This window comes from Rhinolophus sinicus, chromosome 8 (genome assembly GCF_057876585.1).
Source record: "Rhinolophus sinicus isolate RSI-liver-muscle chromosome 8, RSI-T2T, whole genome shotgun sequence".
Taxonomy (NCBI): Eukaryota; Metazoa; Chordata; class Mammalia; order Chiroptera; family Rhinolophidae; genus Rhinolophus; species Rhinolophus sinicus.
This window is the reverse complement of record NC_142508.1, coordinates 71,730,774-71,750,613: the sequence shown is the minus strand read 5'-3', so window position 1 is coordinate 71,750,613 and position 19,840 is coordinate 71,730,774. Positions and strand designations below refer to the sequence as shown.

At 45.2% G+C, this 19,840-nt stretch overlaps 1 protein-coding gene across 1 annotated transcript; it reads right to left on the bottom strand.

Moving 5' to 3' along the window:
* Positions 1–1,298: 1,298 nt before the first annotated feature.
* GOT2 (glutamic-oxaloacetic transaminase 2) lies at positions 1,299–17,636 on the bottom strand. Its single transcript, XM_019755008.3, has 10 exons — positions 17,194–17,636; positions 12,338–12,494; positions 11,194–11,322; positions 9,094–9,153; positions 8,192–8,353; positions 7,874–7,978; positions 7,372–7,522; positions 6,707–6,872; positions 3,481–3,631; positions 1,299–2,717 (listed from the first exon to the last, which is right to left on the bottom strand). Exons 1-10 carry the CDS (start codon positions 17,577–17,579, stop codon positions 2,595–2,597), a joined length of 1,590 nt encoding a protein of 529 aa, XP_019610567.3. The 5' UTR covers positions 17,580–17,636; the 3' UTR covers positions 1,299–2,594.
* Positions 17,637–19,840: the final 2,204 nt, after the last annotated feature.

The window sequence follows — 19,840 nt, the reverse complement described above, 5'->3', positions numbered from 1 at the left end:
GAATGTTAACATCTCAGACCCAGACTAGAAAACTAGGCAAGGGTTGAAGGCAAACAGTCTGAACTGCTGAGAAAAACATCAGGTTTCATTCACACCCCACGTGACTGTTTTCAGTGAGGAAAGGGACTTAGTCCAGGGTGAGCTGGCAATACCTGTGTTTAAAAATAACAAGGTCAGCAGGGTGGTCAAGTTCCTTTTCCAGTTGAGGTCTTGGCAGCCAACTTTCAACCATGTTGGTTCCAGACAGTGAGCCTTGAAGCAGCTTCTCCTAACCTAGGCAGTCCCTTTACGCAGCAGCTAGTATGTTTATTGCTTTTCCCTTTTAAGATACTTTTCCAAAGACCTCCATAAAAATCAATTCCAGGTCAGTTCATTTGTTTTTCCTTTCACCACCCTTGTGTATCCAATTGCAAGAGGGACATGGAAGAGCCAAGGGTCAGGAGTGAACCTGCTGGGCACCGTGTCCCTCAGGCAGTGACAAGCAAGGAGGAAAGAACAAGTGGGGCCCGCTGCCCCTTCCAACAACTACCAAGCACTGTGGATGTGCTCTGGGCCTGACTCCTGCTCCATTGCCCACCTGACCAGTAGCTGTCTCGTCCAGCATGGCTCCTAGCATGAAGCAAAGGCGACTGAACAACCTTGGGCAGGACTGACGCCATGCAGGTGCCATTGCTACAGGTCCACTGACAGGTATATGACTTTACAGTAGAGGTTGCAGGCTGGCAACCTACTGTTTGCATATTGCTTGCAAATCATTAAAAAAACAAAATTGAATTAGTTGCCAACTTTTAAGCATTGATAGACCTCCCATAAAAATCAGGAAAAATTTAAGACCTGCAACCCTGGACTTTCATTCTCACAGTGCCTGTCACTTCCCTATCGCTCCTCATCACTGAGGTTGAGGGTTGGTCACCAGGGACCATCTTACATCCAGGTTCCATTGCTCTTTTTACTTTACCTTCACTGTTTATTTGTATTACCTACTTGGCTCCTATAGACATCGGAAGCTGCCACCTCCCCTTCATCTCCTCTGCTCCCAGTCTACACCCACAACATCCTCTGAGGTACCCCACTTGTCCCCCAAGGTCCAAAGGATTACACCTACATTTTCAACATGTTGGAACTGGACAAGCTGAATGGCAAGGCAAAGAGAAAGATGTGGCTTTCGTTTACATTTGGAACAGCTAACACAGCTGTTGGCTTATGGTCAGGGGAACACGAGTTCCAACTTATGGGATATACAGCCATTTCTCCCCTTTCCTCCCATGAAAGAAAAAAGATGACACAGTAGACAGTGGTCCAGTCTACAGTAACTTTATTGTAACAGAGAAACCAGGCTGCGGTAAGTCTACATGATTAGAGCAGATGGTGGGTATCTCCCCAACAGGTGAAGCCTGGGCCCAGCTGGCAGCACATGAAGGTTAAGACCAAAGCCCAGAATAGTTATTTCCTGGTTCTACCCTGCACCGCCTGACTCGTGATGTGATGTGACATGAGTGACTTCACCACAGCACTGAATGCAGGTACGAGATCTAGCTGGGCAGAGGCAACATCCCGGCAGGAGACAATCACTGAAGAGAATGCTGAAGTACCCTGTTTCCCCGAAAATAAGACCTAGCCGGACAATCAGCTCTAATGCGTCTTTTGGAGCAAAAATTTATATAAGACCCGGTCTTATATTATAGTAAAATAAGACTGGGTCTTATATTAAGTTTTACTCCAGAAGACACATTAGAACTGATTGTTCGGCTAGGTCTTATTTTCAGGGAAACGCAGTTTAAGTGCAGTTGCCTATTCTTTGCCAAGAAAGGTGAGGGCTTGGGGCGAGCAGTAAACGATGTTCTTCATTCTTCAAGTAAGTGAATGCAGTAGGTTGGGGTGGGTGGTCAGTCGAGCAGAGGACAGGATGAAAATCTAGGCTAGTTATAGATCTCTGTGCCTACAGAAAAGAACAGCAGTGACTAGGGAGGCCAGAACACTAAAATGCCTGCGAGTGCTAAAAAAGGGGGCCTTCTTTGTTTTTTTCTTAAATGAGACTGGAAACAGCATCTTTTTTCCCTTGCTGCAGTGGGCAGCAGACTTGCTGGTTTTCACAAAACACTGTTTCTGTAATTGTGGTCTGTTGACAAGGTGGCTTAATCACGGGAAGACAAACATGAGGCCGACAGTTAATGTTAGAACTAGGTCTTCTCACAAAGCCTCTAATAAGTGGTATTTTCATGTTGGATTAACACCACAAGGTGCTTCAGTTAAAGCTTCGGAAATATTGCAATGGCGTGATTGAAAGGTTCTTTTTGGCTATGACTTTCTTGTACTTGTAAACTCTTTCGGAAAAGCTGGAGATACAAAGATGAGGGAGAGTTTGGTTCAGAGCCACAAAGTTCCACACAGATGCCTCTACCTATTTACCTACATGGTTTTTTTTTGTTTTTTTGTTTTTCCTTCTGAGAAACACATTCAAATGCTGAGTTTTAAGTACTGTGGTCGAAAGAAATGATCCGCTCACCACCAGCCACCCTTCCTCTTCCTCCATGTGAATCTCACAACAGCAGAGGTGACAGCAAGGTTGTCTCTGTTTCCTCTTGTCAGGGAAATTATTTGGTGACCTGGTGGATGGCATGGGCAAGGTAGCCCACGTTGCCCGAGGTGACCCCTGCCACAGAGATGCGGCCGTCTTTTGTCATGTAGATGGAGAATTCCTTGGTCAGCCGCTCCACCTGCAGAGAGAAGAGTGCTTGGGTACGTCCAGGCCGGGGAATTTCCCAGTCCTGGCACAATCACCAAGGGTTAAAAAAGAAAAATAACAGGGTGGCCAGACGGCTCAGCTGGTGAGAGCGCGACCTCTGAACAACAGGGTTGCCAGTTCAATTCCCACATGGGCCAGCGAGCTGCGCCCTCCATGACTAGATTGAAGGACAACTACTTGGGGCTGATGGGCCCTGGAGAAATACACTGTTCCCCAACATTCCCCAATAAAAAATAGAAAAAAAAATACCAGCGGCTCTATTTTCTCATTTAAATCCTATTTTCAAAATTTGGCATACTAGCTTAGAGTAACAGAAGGCAAAAAAAGCGATTTTAAAGTAGTATAATGAATTCTGAGGTGGGAACAGGTGAAAAAAAAAAAAACTTAGATTCAGCATCTGTAGAAAAAGAGATCCGGAAGCCAGCTATGGAATCGCTATTTCTCTTATCAATAAGCAGGCTCTTGCTTGTTCTATATCTGCCGAGAAGCAGCTGTGGTCACAAAAATGATCAAAAACAAGTCCTGCTCTTTGGGAGTTTGCAACCTCATGGAAGATCTAGACAGGTAAGCAACTAATACATGGAACAGAATGAATGTTACGTCCTTCTTATACCTAAAAGGGCTCCAAAATTACTGGTTTTAGGGTAATCCTGAATAGGCAGGTGACCTGTAAGGAATTCTGGTTTACAAGGTCTGATTCATTGGTCGGCTGCAGGGAAACGGGCGTCACTCACCTGTTCAGGCTTTAGTCCTGTGAAACAAAACATGCCGATCTGGTCGGTGATGTGCTGCCAGTTGCGGGAGGACCCCTCCTTCTTGAGGTTGGAGACCAGCTGAGTCCGCATGCTGATGATGCGGTCAGCCATGCCTTTCACTTCCTGCAACCTGTGGGGAAACACCCGATGCAGCTCCAGGCCAGCCTCGCCCTGACAGCTAAGCCACAGCTCACAGCATTTTCACCTTCCTCGAGTACTCCCCTTGGGTGGGTTCATTCTTTGTCCTTGACTGAGTCAAGTGCTGGTCCAGGAAGAAAGCTATTTTATGGCATTCTGTTTTATATCAGAACACTATTTTGATTAGGCAACTAAAATAGTTAATATAATTGAGTTATTAGGAAAAAAGCTGAATGAATGAATCCTGCTAAAACTGAGGAAGGCTAAGGCTCTCCACCCTTTATGCAGGGGGCAAAAGCTGTGGACTATCCAGTAAAATACGACATTTTAACATGGATGGAATAAACACTCCGGCCATCATAATTAAGACAAGGCGTGGTGAACCCACAACGTGCCAAGCTATGTGCTAGGTGCTGAGGAGAGAGAGGACTGAGACATGGTCCTTGCCTTTAAAAGCTTACAACAGAGGCTGGGAGCAGACCCGTGGACAGCAATGATGACGGAACAAGGCAGGAGAAAGAAAGAACCAATAGTGCTATGCTCAGCCAGCCCCGGGAAGAGAGGGTTCATTCTCTCTGGGGACCGGGAGAAGGCAGTTCTCTGACTACACACGGCTGTCTTGATTCTAGACGCATCTTCCCCTTCTTCAGACTACCCATTCCCTCAACTGCTATGGCTCCAGGGGCAATTCGTGTCGGCTCTCACCAACTAGATGTCTGTAAAAACATTTATAGTGTATCTCCCTGTTCTAACGTGTTCATTTTCCAAACCATCTCTTCACGATGATGTCATGCAGTTAGAACGGAGGTTACAAATTGCCAATTAAAGGTCACATAACAGTCTCAGTCATGTTTTATTTGACGCAGTGAAACATTTTTAAATTGGGCACTTGCACATAAAAATGTGGATTTAGGGGCTCTCCTGAAAAATAAGATGCTGGCAACACTGCATCAGCAGAGCAATTACTGGCTGGACCTGGAACCCCTGGCCCTCTAGGGATGGCATGTGATTTTTACATTTCCTGTAGTCACACTCATCTAGCTCCATTCACTTTGAGGCCTGGGTCCTAAAGGCCACTGAGTGTGTGGCCAGGGCTAGACCTTAGCAAACCCCTCCATGCTCTTTGTTGCCCACAGAATGAAGCTGTGACTTTTCACAATATCAATCAAGGTGCTTCATGATCTGCTCCCACCTGCCCAGCTTGGCAACCTTCCACATCCTCCTCAAACTGTCTTTGCCACAAAACCACTTGGGGTTTTCAAAGCACATTCTCCTCGTACACGATGTGTATTGCACGCCTTTGCCTTTCCTCATGCACGTCTCTGTCTGGTTTTCCCCTTCCCCTTTACTTCCTTTGGGGAAAAAAGCCTTCTCTCTTCAAGGCACAGCTCAAATGCTGCTGTTTTCATTACATCCTCCCTCATTCCCCACTAGAATCAATGGCTCTTCCTTTAGTCAGCATTTATTCCATTCTGTCTTGTATCAATGGCATATGTGGATCGTTCTCACTAGATGGTAACTCCCAAGGGTAGAGAGTATCTTTGTCATCTTTGTCCCTAGACTTCAAATGTGCATTGAAATGCACACATTAAAAAAAACACACACCAAAATATTGCTAACCATTAGGGAATATGGAAATATAAAAATACACTTAAAATATGAAGTTAAAAAAAAAAGGAGCTGAGTATAATTCTAAGTGACAAAAACAAAACCAACCCTATACATACATATATAACAGTATGGCTCACAGTATATGACAACTATGGATAATAATGGGCAAAGAAAAAAAAGCTGGGTTATAGTGACTCGAGTTGTGGTTTATTTTTCCCTTTCCCAAACTTTCTGAAATGTACCTACATATTAACTTTACAATGGAAAACAAACTGTAATTTAAAAAGTAGTGGAGTTTTTATAAGGCTAGCACGGATCCTTTGTACTGAAACGAACTATCCCGAACCAGACTATTGATGTCAATGTTCACAGGATTAATTTAAGTTTCCACATGACAACTAGGTGAGCTGCAGATGAAGTTTCCTGCAGGTAGCAGACAGCAGATTTAGCTTTTCTATCCACGATACTGCTCAGAGATATACCCCCTTACCTAACCAGCTACACGGGATAAATTCTTGTATAACAAATCACATCTTCCATGGGCATCTGAGCTTCTTATTAACTCTAAATTATATAGAGCAGGGATTGGCAAACTTTTTATAAAGGGCCAAATCGTAAACATGTCAGGTTTTATGGGCTATAAGCTCTCTGTCACAACTACTGAACTCTGCTGTTACAGCGCGAAAGTGGCCATATACAATTCGTCAAAAAATAAATGCTTGTGTGCCAACAAAACTTTATTTACAAAAATAGGGGGCAGACTAGATTTGACCTGCAGAGCGTAGTTTGCCAATCCCTGATCCACAGCAATGTTTTTTAAATTGTATCATGACCCATTAGTAGGCAATAAATTCAATGCAGTTGGATGCAATTAGCATTTAGAAAATGTTGGAGGGGAGTACACAAACAAAGCCTAAGTTTTGAGTTTTGAAACTGTTCTAGGTATATACACATACATCTGGAGGTCATCTGTGTTCAGGATCATCAGGTAAAATATGTCTTCCATGGATTGTGGTCAAAAAGACTAAGTAACACGAATTTAGAGCTGGTGCCAAGACAGTCAGATGGTATACATAATAAAACCCAAAACATGCAGAAATACCAATTCAATGCTAGCTATTATTAGGATAAAAAAATATATATATGTTCTTAAGATGTTCTTAAGAAAGTTTTCCAATGTAAGGTATTTCAATATGAACTTACATTGAGGCGGAGGCAGGTTTTACTTAACCTGGAAATGATGGAATAAAAGAAACTGCCATTTTTGAATCATGTGTGTCTCTTACAGGGAAAGACCAGTGCATTAATTTGAAAGTGCTAACAAAATGCACATTCTTCTCCCCTCCTACACATGGAAGCTGTGGAATACTGCATGTCACTGGGGGCCAACTGGAACCAGCTTTGAAGGCTGCGTGATGGGGAAGGAGGTGGTTGGGGAGTGTCAGTGAGCGTTTACCATTGTTTGCGCAGGTCGGGGCTGTTCAGAACGGTAGAGGCAATCCGCGCCCCATTGACAGGAGGGTTGGAATACATGGGGCGAATCAAGATCTTCAACTGTGACTCTACCCTTTTGGCTTCATCAGCATCTTTGCAGACCACAGTGAAGGCTCCCACACGCTCACCTGAAAAGAGAAAGTGCTTCTTGTCTTCCAGGTCTGGCTAAAATGCTAAAGCAAATCATGGTGCAGTTTGCTACATGGTATCTGTTTCCATAAGAAGCACCAGGAACATAACACTTTGCTATACATAATTTTTTCTTTTGTAAAATTTTTTAACAACCAGTATGGTCTCTCTAGGTACAACAGAAAGTTTGAGTACTGAAGAGTATTCAAACGTCTCTTTTTATTGTACCCATCTTCTTGGCTCATGGAGCAGCCACTTAGCGTTTAGAGAAGCAGGAGTCAGTTCTCTTTGCTGGAGGAATTCAGGGACGATAAAGAAGATATGGCTACGATCAGTAAAATCCATTTTACCTGCCTTTCCTTCCTCTTTGGGTAAGGAGGGACACAGGCAACACACGCACGCACGCACGCACACCACACTCCACATCCCTGTGGCATCCTCTCCCAGCACTTCTTCAAGCTCATCAGAACACATATCAAGCTGGGTCTTTTACTTTACCGTATAAGCCCATGTTCTTGGCATAGGACTGACAGAGACAAACATTAATGCCCTGTTCGATGAAGTGGCGTACAGCCCAGGCGTCCTTGTTCCCATCACCACTGGCAAAGCCTTGGTAGGCCATGTCAAAGAACGCAAAGAGATTGTTTTTCTGGGAAGGAAAAAGAGAAGACCAAAGCTTGAGGCAGTCCGTCTTGAGATGCCCAGACAGCTCCCTGGTACCCGTGGATGCCTACGGCACAGGCAAACCAATGAGAAGTTCTATCAGAATTCCCTTCACCCAGGTTGAGGAACAAAAATTATTTCCAAACTTCTCATGTATCATCAGTTACAGCACTACTAATCCTGCAAGTGAGGAGCTCTTTCCTGGCCACTTAACAATGTGTGGAAACTTCACATGGGCTTGAGGTTAATTAACTATCACTGGTAAGACTTTGCCAGGTTAAGCATCTAAGGCTAGCTACTGAACACAGGACTGTCACCGCCAGTTCACCCGCCTCACCTTCACCACTGCTGCTATCTCCTTCCACTGCTCAGGGCGAGGGTCCACTCCGGTGGGATTGTGGGCACAGGCGTGCAGGAGAAGAACACTTTGCTGTGGTATTTTCTAAAAAGACAAACAACCAAGAGATTGCTTTGCAGCTTCAAAAGGAGCTAAGTCACTATTAGTTGATAAGTAAGAAAAATAAGGAGGTCTGGGAGTCAGCGCATCCCCAGTATTTTAAGCCAGGTATTGAGACCCAGCAGGGAGGCACCCGATCTCCACAGGGAAATTTCTTCCTTGTTCCTTCATCCCTCTTGCCCTGGAAGCCACACTTACTGAAATGTCCTCCATAGCACCTGTGAAGTCAAAGCCGCACGTCTTGGGGTCGTAGTATCGATAACTCTGCAGCTGCATGCCAGCGTCCCTGAAGATGGGGGTGTGATTTCCCCAGGTGGGTTTGGGCAGAAAGACATCTCGACTGAACTTGAAAAATCTTTGCTAAGAGATGGGATGAAAGGGAATGAAAAAACAATGAAAGGAGAGGCAAAAAAAGTTGATGTATTTTATTGAGAAGACATTTTTCTCCACTGAAACTCAACTCCTCTCTATGATTGAGAGACAGTGCTGATTAAGTAGCGAGACTGCCTGGGTTGGAATCCAGGCTCTGACAGTTATACTGGTTGTGCAGCCAAAGACCTCTCTGAGTCTCGATTTCTTCATCTGTAAAATGGCGTAAAGTGAAACTCCTTCCTAAAAATAAACGAGTTAAGGGGGGGAGGGGCGTGGTAGATGAGGGTAAAGGGGATCAAATATATGGTGACGGAAGGAGAACTGACTCTGGGTGATTTATAGATGATGTAATACAGAATTGTATACCTGAAATCTATGTAACTTTACTAACAATTGTCACCCCAGTAAACTTTAATTTAAAAAAATGAACAAATTAAAAAAAAAACAAGTTAAAATATAGAAGCTCCTGATAATAGCACGTGCTCAATAAATTATATTTATTATTATTATAATATCTCATAATATTACAAATACCTTCTTTGTAATTTCTTCTAAGTACTTTCATTTTTAACCCTGACTCCATTTAACAGAGAACAAGAAATCTTCCAACTTAGTGGAAAGAGGAAATCTATTTCCGGGTCAGCAAATACACATGCAATAGGAAGCCCCATCATTCTCAGCTTACAGACTGTCTTACAGTTCTTTCCCGAAGGAATTTCCGGACTCACCAGAAAACTTGCTCCGATCCTTAAGGCCCCGGTTCCAGAAATGCTCTGCACGGTGACATACTGAGGGAGGGACACCCACGGTTAGTGAGGTACAGCACTCCCTCCAGGCACACAACTTAACAAAACAGAGGTCAAGTACAGAGAAGCACCGCCCGGTACAGTCAACACCCTTCCTTTTTCAGAAGCTGAAGACATGCTCCAAAAGAGTATTTGGAAACAAGAGAACAGCACGACTGTTTCATTTCCCCATTTGCTAAGAGACAGATTGACTTGACTCTCCTCATGGATTCTCAAAAGAGCCGTTTCTCCAGTTCCCAATACCTTTGTTGAGGCTGAAGCTAATTTCTTAGGGCCTGTTTTTAGTGTAATCCTGTGTTATATGTGAAACTTTCAGGACACAGAATCCCCTCCCCATCCTACCCCCATGAGAAAGGAGTGATTTATACAAAGAAAAAAAGACACTAAGAATAATCACTATATTAAAACATTATTCTACAATTATGCAAGATTGAATGACTCTCCCAACATCAAAAAAAGCCAGTCAACATGTATATTAAAATAACATTATATTTTCAAAGTTGTTGAAGAGGTGCCCTTCATGAGTTTTTGGAATTTGAAAATATTCATCTTTTAGGTAACAGAGAGATGCCCGAGGTAAACCTGTTTCTTTGAATCAGCCAACTTTAGGAGATGAGTAAGAAACCAAAGGTGTGTGTGTGTGTGTGTGTGTTTGGCACCACAGAAATACAAAGCTTTACGAAATATACTTATTAAATTTTCTGGACTGGGGGACTCTAGATTAAATGGTGGGGAACCCAACTAACAAGCTCTTGTATTCAACAGTTTGTCTCTGCCAACTTTGGCTGGATAGACACAAAAACGTAACTGTAGATCTGATAATACTATTAATTCACAAAGGTACAATTTATGAAAGACAAGCTGATGTTATTTTAAGATAAGCCAGTTTCATACTTAGGTTACAATTGACTAGATGTCCACAGACTAAGCAAACATTCCAGAAAAATACAGAAGTTTTCATGAGGGGTTAAAAAGTGGTTGACTGGATAGCAATCAAACCACATTCTGTCCATGATTAATGAGCATAACTACATCACAGATGCTGTTGAGGTTGTATGCTTTTCTCTCAGTCAATGAACTAACCAGTGGACTTAGATCAACCTTGTGAAGAAAATGTATTTATTCTGGCCTTGGACAGCTGGGAAGGGGAGACATGTTGGCTTAGTTTTTGCTACTTTGTGTGTTTTTCCCCAGACTTACACAGAAAAATAAATATTTAAACATACAAATGTATCCGTTAAAAAAACATACTTGTTGCAAAAGAAAGTAAACTAGACTGCACACGACCCCACGGGTCAGGTCAGGCACACAGGTGGTGTGTCTGCATCCCACCTGCGTGATACTGGTTGTCTTTACAAAGGCAGGCCTGCAGTGGGTGCATACAGGAATCTGCCTGCAAAAAGCTTATGTCCGGTGACCTTTACGGCTATTTTTCTTCTACAATAAGAGGGTTCCCCATGGAGCCGGAAGGAGACAACTAAGAGACATTTGTTCTTATGCTTCCCTTCATGGCTGCAGTGATGCTCTCTGGACCTCTGAGAGAGGAGGGAGGCAGCAGGAAGGGAGCATGATCTGCTCCCTTTCAGTGTCTGAACTGGCTGTGAAGGAACAACAGAGGTGTGCCAGACTGGTCGTAGCCCCAACAGTCTACCTGTGGCTTGTTTCCGGGAAGCTTAGGACATGAGGGTGGAGACTAATTATAGGCCTAAAACTAGGCGGAGCTTGGCGTTTCTAAAGCATATTTAATGTAAAATGAATATAGAGACTAACAAAAGCAGTGTTAAATCTATCATATTACTACCACGTTTTTGGGATTGGCATTATAAAAACTCTTTAATTAGTGCCAATTTACTATCTCAAGAAGGGATATGAGCAAAAGTGTGGCCACTTCAAAACAATCATCACACACAAAGGGGTCTACCTTTTCTTATTGGTTTAAAATGGTTGAAATTATTTCAAATTTGTTTAAACTATTAAATTTAAAAACAGATCCTGCATGATGCCAGAATCTGCTCCGCTTACCCGGCCACTTTTCAACACTTCGCTGTTCTCACCCAGCGCTAATTCTGCAGATGCCTTACAAAATTCAGCCAGTCCCCCGATGGGCAGGTATTCTTTGTCCAAATTTTTTGCAGCAATCTGGGCTTCTGCCTAGACAGGAGAAAATGCATTCATTTAGCTTCTTTGCCTTACTTGGAATTACCTCGATCAATATTTACTGTTTAATAAGTTAAATCTTGGCGGTAAAGCCTTGTTTTTTTATTTGGAGATATTGTCCAAGAAGCAAAATAAGTAAAATACTTTATCATATTGCAAACAGAAATATTAAAACATTTTTTCGTTTTTTTTTTTTTAAGTTAGGTTTTACGTGGATGGGTATATAGTTTCTCTTGGTTACCATTTAACATAAAACGGCATTCTTGGAATGTACAAGAACAAGGTTTAAGTGCAACATTTAAAATAGATATAAGATGATAAAATCAAACTAGATACATTAAAAAAAAAGTAGTTCAAGGTACATGCCAGTCTAAGAATTTCAAAGGGTTAATACACTAACAACCACATATATTCATGATTTGGAGTCAGAGACCTGGCTGTGTGACCCTGGGCAACTTATTAACCTCATTTCCCCCCCCTTTCTTCCGCCTCCTCTCTCCCCCCTCCAGTTTGAGCCGTTGTTTCTCAGTCTAGTTGTGTAGGACGCAGCTCCCTGGCCCATCCTGGTATTATGAGCCTTGCGCTCCTCTGGCTGAGGCAATCGGTTGCCAGTGGTCAGTCAGCCGCTCACAGCAGCACAAAGCAGCTCGCACCGACCTCCGGCTGCTCACGGCAGCCCAGCTCCAGGGAGAGCCGTTGTTCACCATCTTAGCTGTAGAGGGCGCAACTCACTGGCTCATGTGGGAATCCAACGGGCAACCCCGGCAGCGCTCCAACCATCTGAGCCATGGGGCCGGCCCCTTATTAACCTCTTGAGTCTCAGTTTCTACATCTATTGAATGGGGGAACAACTGTTTCTACCCCTCATTCAGTTGAGCTTAAGAGCTGATGAGGTAATGTACAAAAGTGTGTGGTGGTGCTCCAGTTTGCAACAATAGCTAACACTTGCCTAATACTTTAAACTGACTTCCTGAGACCAAAAGCAAACCCTTAAACCAGGCAAGCTTACCTTCCGGATGCTAGGAAGCACGTACGGCTTTCCATTATCATCCCGGTAGGCACCAACTCCCAGATTCATCTTTTTGCTATTGGTGTCTCTCTTAAAGGCTTCTGTGACTCCCAGGATAGGATCTGGGGGCCCCATCTCCACATGGGTCCACCAAGAGCTAAAATGGGAAATACAAGACATCAGTTACAGGAGCAAGGTTTCCATGGCCAGAGACATCTTGGATCTGCCACAAACCCATTGAAACCAATGTTTACTTGTTTACTATGCACAGGATATAACAATAGGCACCAATAATCTAACAATGCATAAGACGTCAAAGCACCTTGCAGAAGAGTGGAGAAGACTTAATAATTTCAAAACTCAAAATCCCTCTGATTTTCTTCATTATTTTCGGCTTTCTGGTTGTTCGCGTATCTAAGCAATAGTTAAGAAACAGACACTTTGGAGCAACATTATTTCCTCCCCACAATTCAGATCTTGAAACATGTAGCCACCTGCCTATCTTTAGCACCGTCATTAACTGATGAGTGAAAGGAACACTTCCAAGGCCAAGGACAGACTATGGAGAGCTTCTAGCAAGCAATTTCCAGTTTTAAAAAGATGGTTCTGTCTCCAAATTCTTTACTCAGTGATGACAGAGTCGCTGCCTCTAACCACAAGGATAAAAGGCACCTTTGTGAAACGGTGTGAAGAGCACTTATTTGTCATGTTCTTTCAAAATATTATCTAGCATAGAAGTTCTCTCAGAAACAACTGCCTTGAGTCTTCTGGCAGAGAGATATTGAGAGTGGTATCTTTTAAGAAGAATTCTAAAAGCAATTTGAAAATATTGAATCTCAAAAATCTAAATAGAGGAGCAGGGATTCTGTTTGGTTAGTCCTCCATCAGTAATCACGCGCACGTCCTCCATGCTACTCATTATTCCATTCCTTAAAGGGTAAACACTCTCTGTCCACACTGTAAGAACTCTGATGTTTTAAAAGTGACAGTACCAGATGAAGAAAAGGGTGCTGCAGGGGGGACAAAGTTGACGCGGACAACCTGTGGCCGACAAAGTGATTCCTATCAGTGCACTTTGGACATAAGCACAAAGCCTCAGCCATTGAGCAATAGTGACTCGCCAACCAAAAGATGTTAGGTACTTAGTATTCAGATAAGCATTGTCAATTCCAGTGCCTCGCCGTTTCCCCAGGAACCTACCTAGTACTTTATAGACTTTTTTTTTTTTTGGGGGGGGGGGAGGAACAGGACTTCAGTGGGGAACAGTATGCACTTCTAGGACTTCCTCCAAGCCAAGTTGCTGTCCTCTCAATCCTAGTTGTGGAGGGCACTGCCCAGCTCCAGGTCCAGTCCCCGTTTTCAGTTGCAGGGGGTGGAGCCCACCATCCCCTGAGGGAGGTGAGGAGACCAACCGGCAACCTTGTGGTCGAGAGCCCACTGGCCCATGTGGGAATCGAACCGGCAGCCTTTGGCGTCAGGAGCACAGAGCTCCAACCACCCGAGCCACCGGGCCAGCCCTACTTTAGTTTTTAACATGCTTCCCCTCACATTCTTACTTTATGAGGTTAACCAACTGGCTAATGATCACAGAGCTAACAATAGCAAACACACTCTACAATTTTGAGTCATGGGGATATAAGGTACAGCACAGGGAACATAGTGAATAATATTGTGATTACTATGTAAGATGCCAGGTGGGTACTAGATTTATTAGGGGGATCACTTCGTAAGTTATATGAATGTCTAACCACTATATTATAACCTGAAATTAATGTAATATTGAATGTTAATTGTAATTGCAAAATAAAATTTAAAAAACTATAATTTTGGTGTGCTAACTATTGGTTACTGTACTACCACTATTGCACACTGCCTTTCTAAAGGGTCTCATGATACTTCTTCAGTTGTTTCATTAAAAATTAAACAATGAGGGGTGGCTGGATGGCTCGGTTGGTTAGGTGCTCATAACACCAAGGTTGCCGGTTCGAGTCCCACATGGACCAGTGAGCTGCGCCCTCCACAACTAGGTTGAAAACAAAGGCTTGACATGGAGCTGATGGGTCCTGGAAACACACACACTGTTCCCTAATATTCCCCAATTAAAAAAAATTAACTAATCAGAATTAAATAATTAAGAGATCATTATAAATCAAATTACATCAGCATATTTTTCTTTCTTCATTGACCTGCGGCTATGTCTGATTTAATGTCACTATGCTTTTATAGCACAGGTCAATAAGAAAAAGTTAAATGTTTAGTGCTGTTTTATAAATGAAGCTAGAGGAAACACTTAAACTTGAGACTTCCATTTAAACGACCCACATGTGAAAATTAAGTAGGACAAATCCTCAGTGTGTCAGAATATCAACTGCCAGGGCTTTACTATATTAGAATGAGCTTTTTTTTTTTGAAAGAAACTTCAATTAGTTAAGTTTATTTTCAATGTTTTCCACTTTTAAACATTTGGCTTTAGGTAAAGATCACTCCTATAGTGGCTGGAGTGAAGGTTCTTTCTAGCTGTCTGAACAGCTAGCAGACATCTGGTTCTATCATCCAGTCATGTATCATGTTTAAACCTGAACAGCACCTCAACTGTAAGCGCTCATATATTCCAAGACTATATTTTTGGTATACATTTTGCAACTGTAGTTTCCCTATATGCTTAGACTTTTATCTAAGATACAATATTAAGATGGCATATTTGTTTCTATTGCATTAACAACAACAACAAAAAAATTCCAAGTTTAAAATAAAAATATTCAATTTGGACCTGCCTGGTGGCTCAGGTGGTTGGAGCGCCGTGCTCCTAACGCGGAGATCACCAGTTGGGTTTCCACATGGGCCAGTGAGCTGCGCCTTCTGCAGCTAAGATTGTGAACAACAGCTCTCCCTGCAGCTGGGCTGCCGTGGGACCAGCCAGAGGTCGGCATGAGGTCGGCATGAGTGGCCGGCAACCATCTTGAGCTGCCGTGTGCTACCATGAGCTGGCCACGCGGCCAGCGTGAATGGCCAGCAGCCAGCGTGAGTAGTGAGAGCTGCCATGAGCTGCTGACCCACGACTGGCAACCGAATTCCTCAGCAAGGGGGAGGGGGGCATGCAAGGCTCATAATACCAGCTAGACTGAGAAACAACGGCTTGAATTGGAGTGGGAGTGGGGCAGGCGGAAGAAAGGGAAAAAAAATTCAACTTGAAAGACACGGAGGCACTGTTTTAAGTGCTGAGATATGACAGTGAACAAAGTAGGTACGGTCTCTACTCTCATGGAATTTATATTCTGATGGGGGAAAGGACAGAAAAGCAACATGACTCAGGCTCTCACACTGCAAGAATGACTAAAAGGTCACACCCATAGGGATTTTCATCAAGCACTCTGAGAGCTGTAGGCCACCCAGCCAAATCATAAGATGAGGTTAAAATTACTTTGGTGGTGAAACACTTTCTTTTGCCCATAATTTTATGTACCCATTCTGTTCTCCAAATTTACTGCGTAAATGATACTCCCTTCCTAATTCTGGTCCACTAAGTAGGCTGACTTAAAGAGCACACCTTGACAGTGAGCCAAGAAGGAACCAAATCAGGGAGAGAAGCAAGTGTGAAAGCCTGGGCAAAACTACTGCCAAGAGTGGGGGCTCTGTAAAGGACAAACTGTTTTGCTGGCTTGCAGACATCATACATACATTCAAACAAAAGGCCAAAGCACACAAAAGGTCAAGGCCTTGCTCCTTGGAGTTAATATCTGGTTGTGGTGGTTTGTAGACTCAGTTCCTGATTAAGTAGTCCTTAAGGACACCCAATCGGCTTCTTGAGTGACTTAAACGCCTGGCTCAGGTCTCTCCACTAGGAAGGAATTACTAATTCGTTTAATACAGGGGGCTTTTTCTTTGCAACACTTATCACACAGTTTGAAATGATACACTTGTAATTTTTTGGGTGACACCTGTCCCTCCCTCAAGCTTGTTCATGGCTGTATCTATCAACAGCAACTGGTCCAGTACTTGGCTCTGTGAAACTTGGATGATGAAATATTTACGAAATGAAAGAGCAGAGCGAGATGGAGAGATGGCCACTTCCCTACAGCCAGGCCTCCTAAGGGCTTTTTTTTTAAAAAAAAGAGGTGCACTACACCGCGACCCTCTTCCATCCAAAGGCCAAAGGGCGGGTGGTGGTGTCACGGGTGACTCAGGCGGTAACACGCGCGGGAGGATGCTGTGCGCCAAGGTCATCGAATGCAGAGGATAGCCGGGCCTGAATGCCCGAGTCCCGGGAACCTTCCACCCGTGAGCTTCCTTTCCCCGGGGACACAAACTGCAGCCAGCCGCCGGCCTGCCAACCCCGTCCATGCCCAAGGGAGACCAGGACAGGTGGGCACCGCGGCCCCCCCAGGGCAGCCTGTCAAGGACACAGGCGTGGCACACACGTTCCCCGCCAGCGCCGCGGCCAATTGGCGCGAGGCAGTCCCGGGCGCCGCAGCCAATCCGCGCGAGGCAGTCCCGGGCGCCGCAGCCCACGAGCTCTCCCCTGGCCCCTCGAGCCCCCCCCGCAACCTGTGCCGAAAGGGCTCCTCGTGACCCCCGACCCTGGCATGGCAGTCCGGGAGCCGTAGAGGGCCACACTTCCTAACTCGGGAACGCGTTGCATCGCTCTCCTGCGGTCCTGGGTGCAGGGGAGGGGAGGGATGTAGGTCCCCGAGGGTCACTGTGAGGCGCGGCCGCCCCATCCTCAGCCCCCTGTGAAGCCGAGGGGGTGGCAGAGAAAGTGTGTGTGCTGGGGTGTGGGTGGGGGTGTCTCGATGCCCTAGAGCGCCCACAGCTAGGCTAGGCAGGCCTGTGGTCCCGGCTCCGTCTCCCCTGCTTACCTGGCTCGGGCAGAAGCCGCGGCCGCGAGGCCTGGGTGGAAGGCGGCGGCGACCCCGGACAGGATGCGGCTGGAGTGCAGCAGGGCCATGGTGGGCGGCAGGCGGGCAGTGGGTAGCTGCGGGACGGAGCGGAGGGCCAGCGGGCGCAAAGACGGAGGCGCGGGCTCCTGCCGAAGGTAAGGACAGCGACGTCCCCAGGGGAGGCTAGAGCGGCCGGGCCCGAGCCGCGTCACAGCGGACCCTGGCGGCCGGAGCGAGGGTCTAGGCCCGAGCTGAGCCGGAGGTCGGCCCGCCCCGCAAGTCTGCGCAGCCGGGGCCACGTGGTCCCGGGAGATGGTGACGACACTGCTTTTCGCGCTTTGTGGCGCTCGACACGCTTCATTCATTTAATCACTACGGGCCGGACCGAAGAGGTGCTAGCAGCTGTTACGCCATTTTGAAAGATTGCAAAATGTAGGTTGATGTAGGTGAAGTGATTTGCCGAACGCCATGCAGCCCGCCAGTAGCCTAGGTGGCCCACCCTACGTCTTCAACCGGAGGTTTCCCTGAGTGCAGATCACCTCACCTTCCTGAACGTTTCCTCATCTCTGCTGGGGAGATGGTACCGTGCCTTTGTCGTGGAGCATTTGTGAGGATCAAGTGAGATTAGCCGATTATGTCTAAAAAAACAGAGCCTGCTTTAGTAAGCACAATAACCCGTGGTTATTAATGACAAACCGGAGTTTGTCAAATCCTTGCAGTTGTGTGTGGAAGGGAATTAATAACTTTTAAAGGAAAAAGCGAATGAGTTTGAGATTCCAGAAGTTGAATTATTCAAACACAGTTACTCTAAACAACGGCTGATTCTGTCACTTTTCTCTAAAACGCCAGTAGCACTGTGTCCCTTGCCAATTTAATTAATCCTCTGTGTTATCACACTGCCTGCGTGAATAAGTCCAGTCGCCCTTCCCAGTCCAGCCCCGATTTACTGTCGCCTCAATTGACTGTCTCAGACTCATCTGTTCTCTCTCTGACCTCATCCTATGTTCCCACACAGGCCACAACTTTCCATTTTACTGCTGTTTTAGTTTTCTACAGCTGCCACACAACCTTCCTATAAATTACCACACACTGGATGGTTTAAAACAAAAAAAATTTATCCTTTCACAGTTCTTGAGTCTAGAAGTCCAAAATCAAGATGTTGGCAGGGCTTGTTCCTTCCTCAGTCTCCGAGGCAAATCTGTTCCAGACCTCTCCTCTGTCTTCTGGTAGTTGCCAGCAATCCTTGGCAATTCCTTGATTTGTTGACACATCACTCCAATCTCTGCCTTCTTCTTCTCCTTCTCCTTCTTTTTCTTCTTCTCTTCCTCCTCCTCCTCCTCCTCCTTTTTTTTTTTTTTTTTTTTTTTTTAAGGAAGAAAGTTTATTAAAAGCAGGAGAAGAGGTTGCAGCTCCCTAGCGGGAGGAGGTACCCGAAACTGGGAAGCCCAGTGACTGAGGCAAAAGTTTTTACTTTTACACCTTCCCTTGTCTGCTTGGGGAAGGGGGCTGGAGCCTTCTAATGGAATTCATCTATCAGATTTGTCCTGTTTGTCCGTCCTGAAGGGAATAATGAAATAACCCATTCTTATCTATCAGATCTGCTCCTTTGTCCGGCCAAAAGGGATTTAAGATCATGTATCAGCCTTAAGGCACCTTCTCGTGTATTTGTCCTGGAGTGAAGGAGACATTCCCAGAACCTGGAGTTTCAGGATACAGCTGTCTTTGTTTATTCTACCAGGGACCCCCCTGTCTACCTAGGGACATGCTAACTAACGTGTCTCAATGCCCCCTCTGAAGACGGAACCCTAACTGCCACTAGGGGATAGGGGTGATGACTGCTCTGGCTACTTCAGGCCGAGGAGGGGCGTAGAGAGACCGGCAGCTAGGGCTTGTCCAGAGGTCTGTCTGAGGGTCCCCGGTAGATGAACAAATCCAGGTGAAGATGTTGTTTTGTAGGCCGTTATACCCAACCAGTGGGTAGTCTGTAAGCTGAGACGCATTGCAGGCAACAGCGTGAGGTTATACCTATAATAAAGGATAAAAGAAAAATGAGGAAAGTTTCCTTAAGTCCCTCAAAACTGGGAAGCTAGGAAGTAAGGAAGGAAAAATCTAAACCAAAGAATCCTGTCTGCTGTTTAATATTGGAAACTATGTTATGGATTTATTGTACCTCATCTTTTATTAAATGAGAATTATCAGAAAGATTGAAGCAGCATAATCCTTTAAAATTTTCACATCCTTGATTGTGTTTGAAGAGTAGGTAGTCTATGGCAGCTCAGGTTTTTTTTTCCCCCTTCTTCCGCCTTTCTCCCCACTCAGGTTCAAGCCATTGTTTCTCAGTCTAGTTGGGTAGGACACAGCTCCCTGGCCCCTACTGGTATTATGAGCCTTGCTCTCCCCCTGGCTGAGGCAGTCGGTCAGCTGGTCACAGCAGCTCACGACAGCTCTCGCTGGCTGCCGGCCATTCACGCTGGCTGCTGGCCACTCACGCTGGCTGCTGGCCACCTGCTGCTCCTGGCAGCACACGGTAGCCCACAGCAGCACACAGCAGCCCGCATCTGCCTCTATCTTTAATGGCTTTCTCTCCCTGTGTGTGTGTGTCTGTCTCTTCTCTCATAAGGACACC

What these genes read in the sequence shown, in the direction of transcription:
- GOT2 (XM_019755008.3), bottom strand. Translation starts at nt 17,579, where the DNA reads ATGAATGAAGCGTGTCGAGCGCCACAAAGCGCGAAAAGCAGTGTCGTC. An exon ending in GCGGCTTCTGCCCGAGCCAG is followed by an intron (nt 12,495 to 17,193) that starts GTAAGCAGGGGA and finishes TTCCCATTTTAG; the next exon opens with CTCTTGGTGGACCCATGTGG. An exon ending in CCCGACCTGCGCAAACAATG is followed by an intron (nt 3,632 to 6,706) that starts GTAAACGCTCAC and finishes GTTTCCCCACAG; the next exon opens with GTTGCAGGAAGTGAAAGGCA.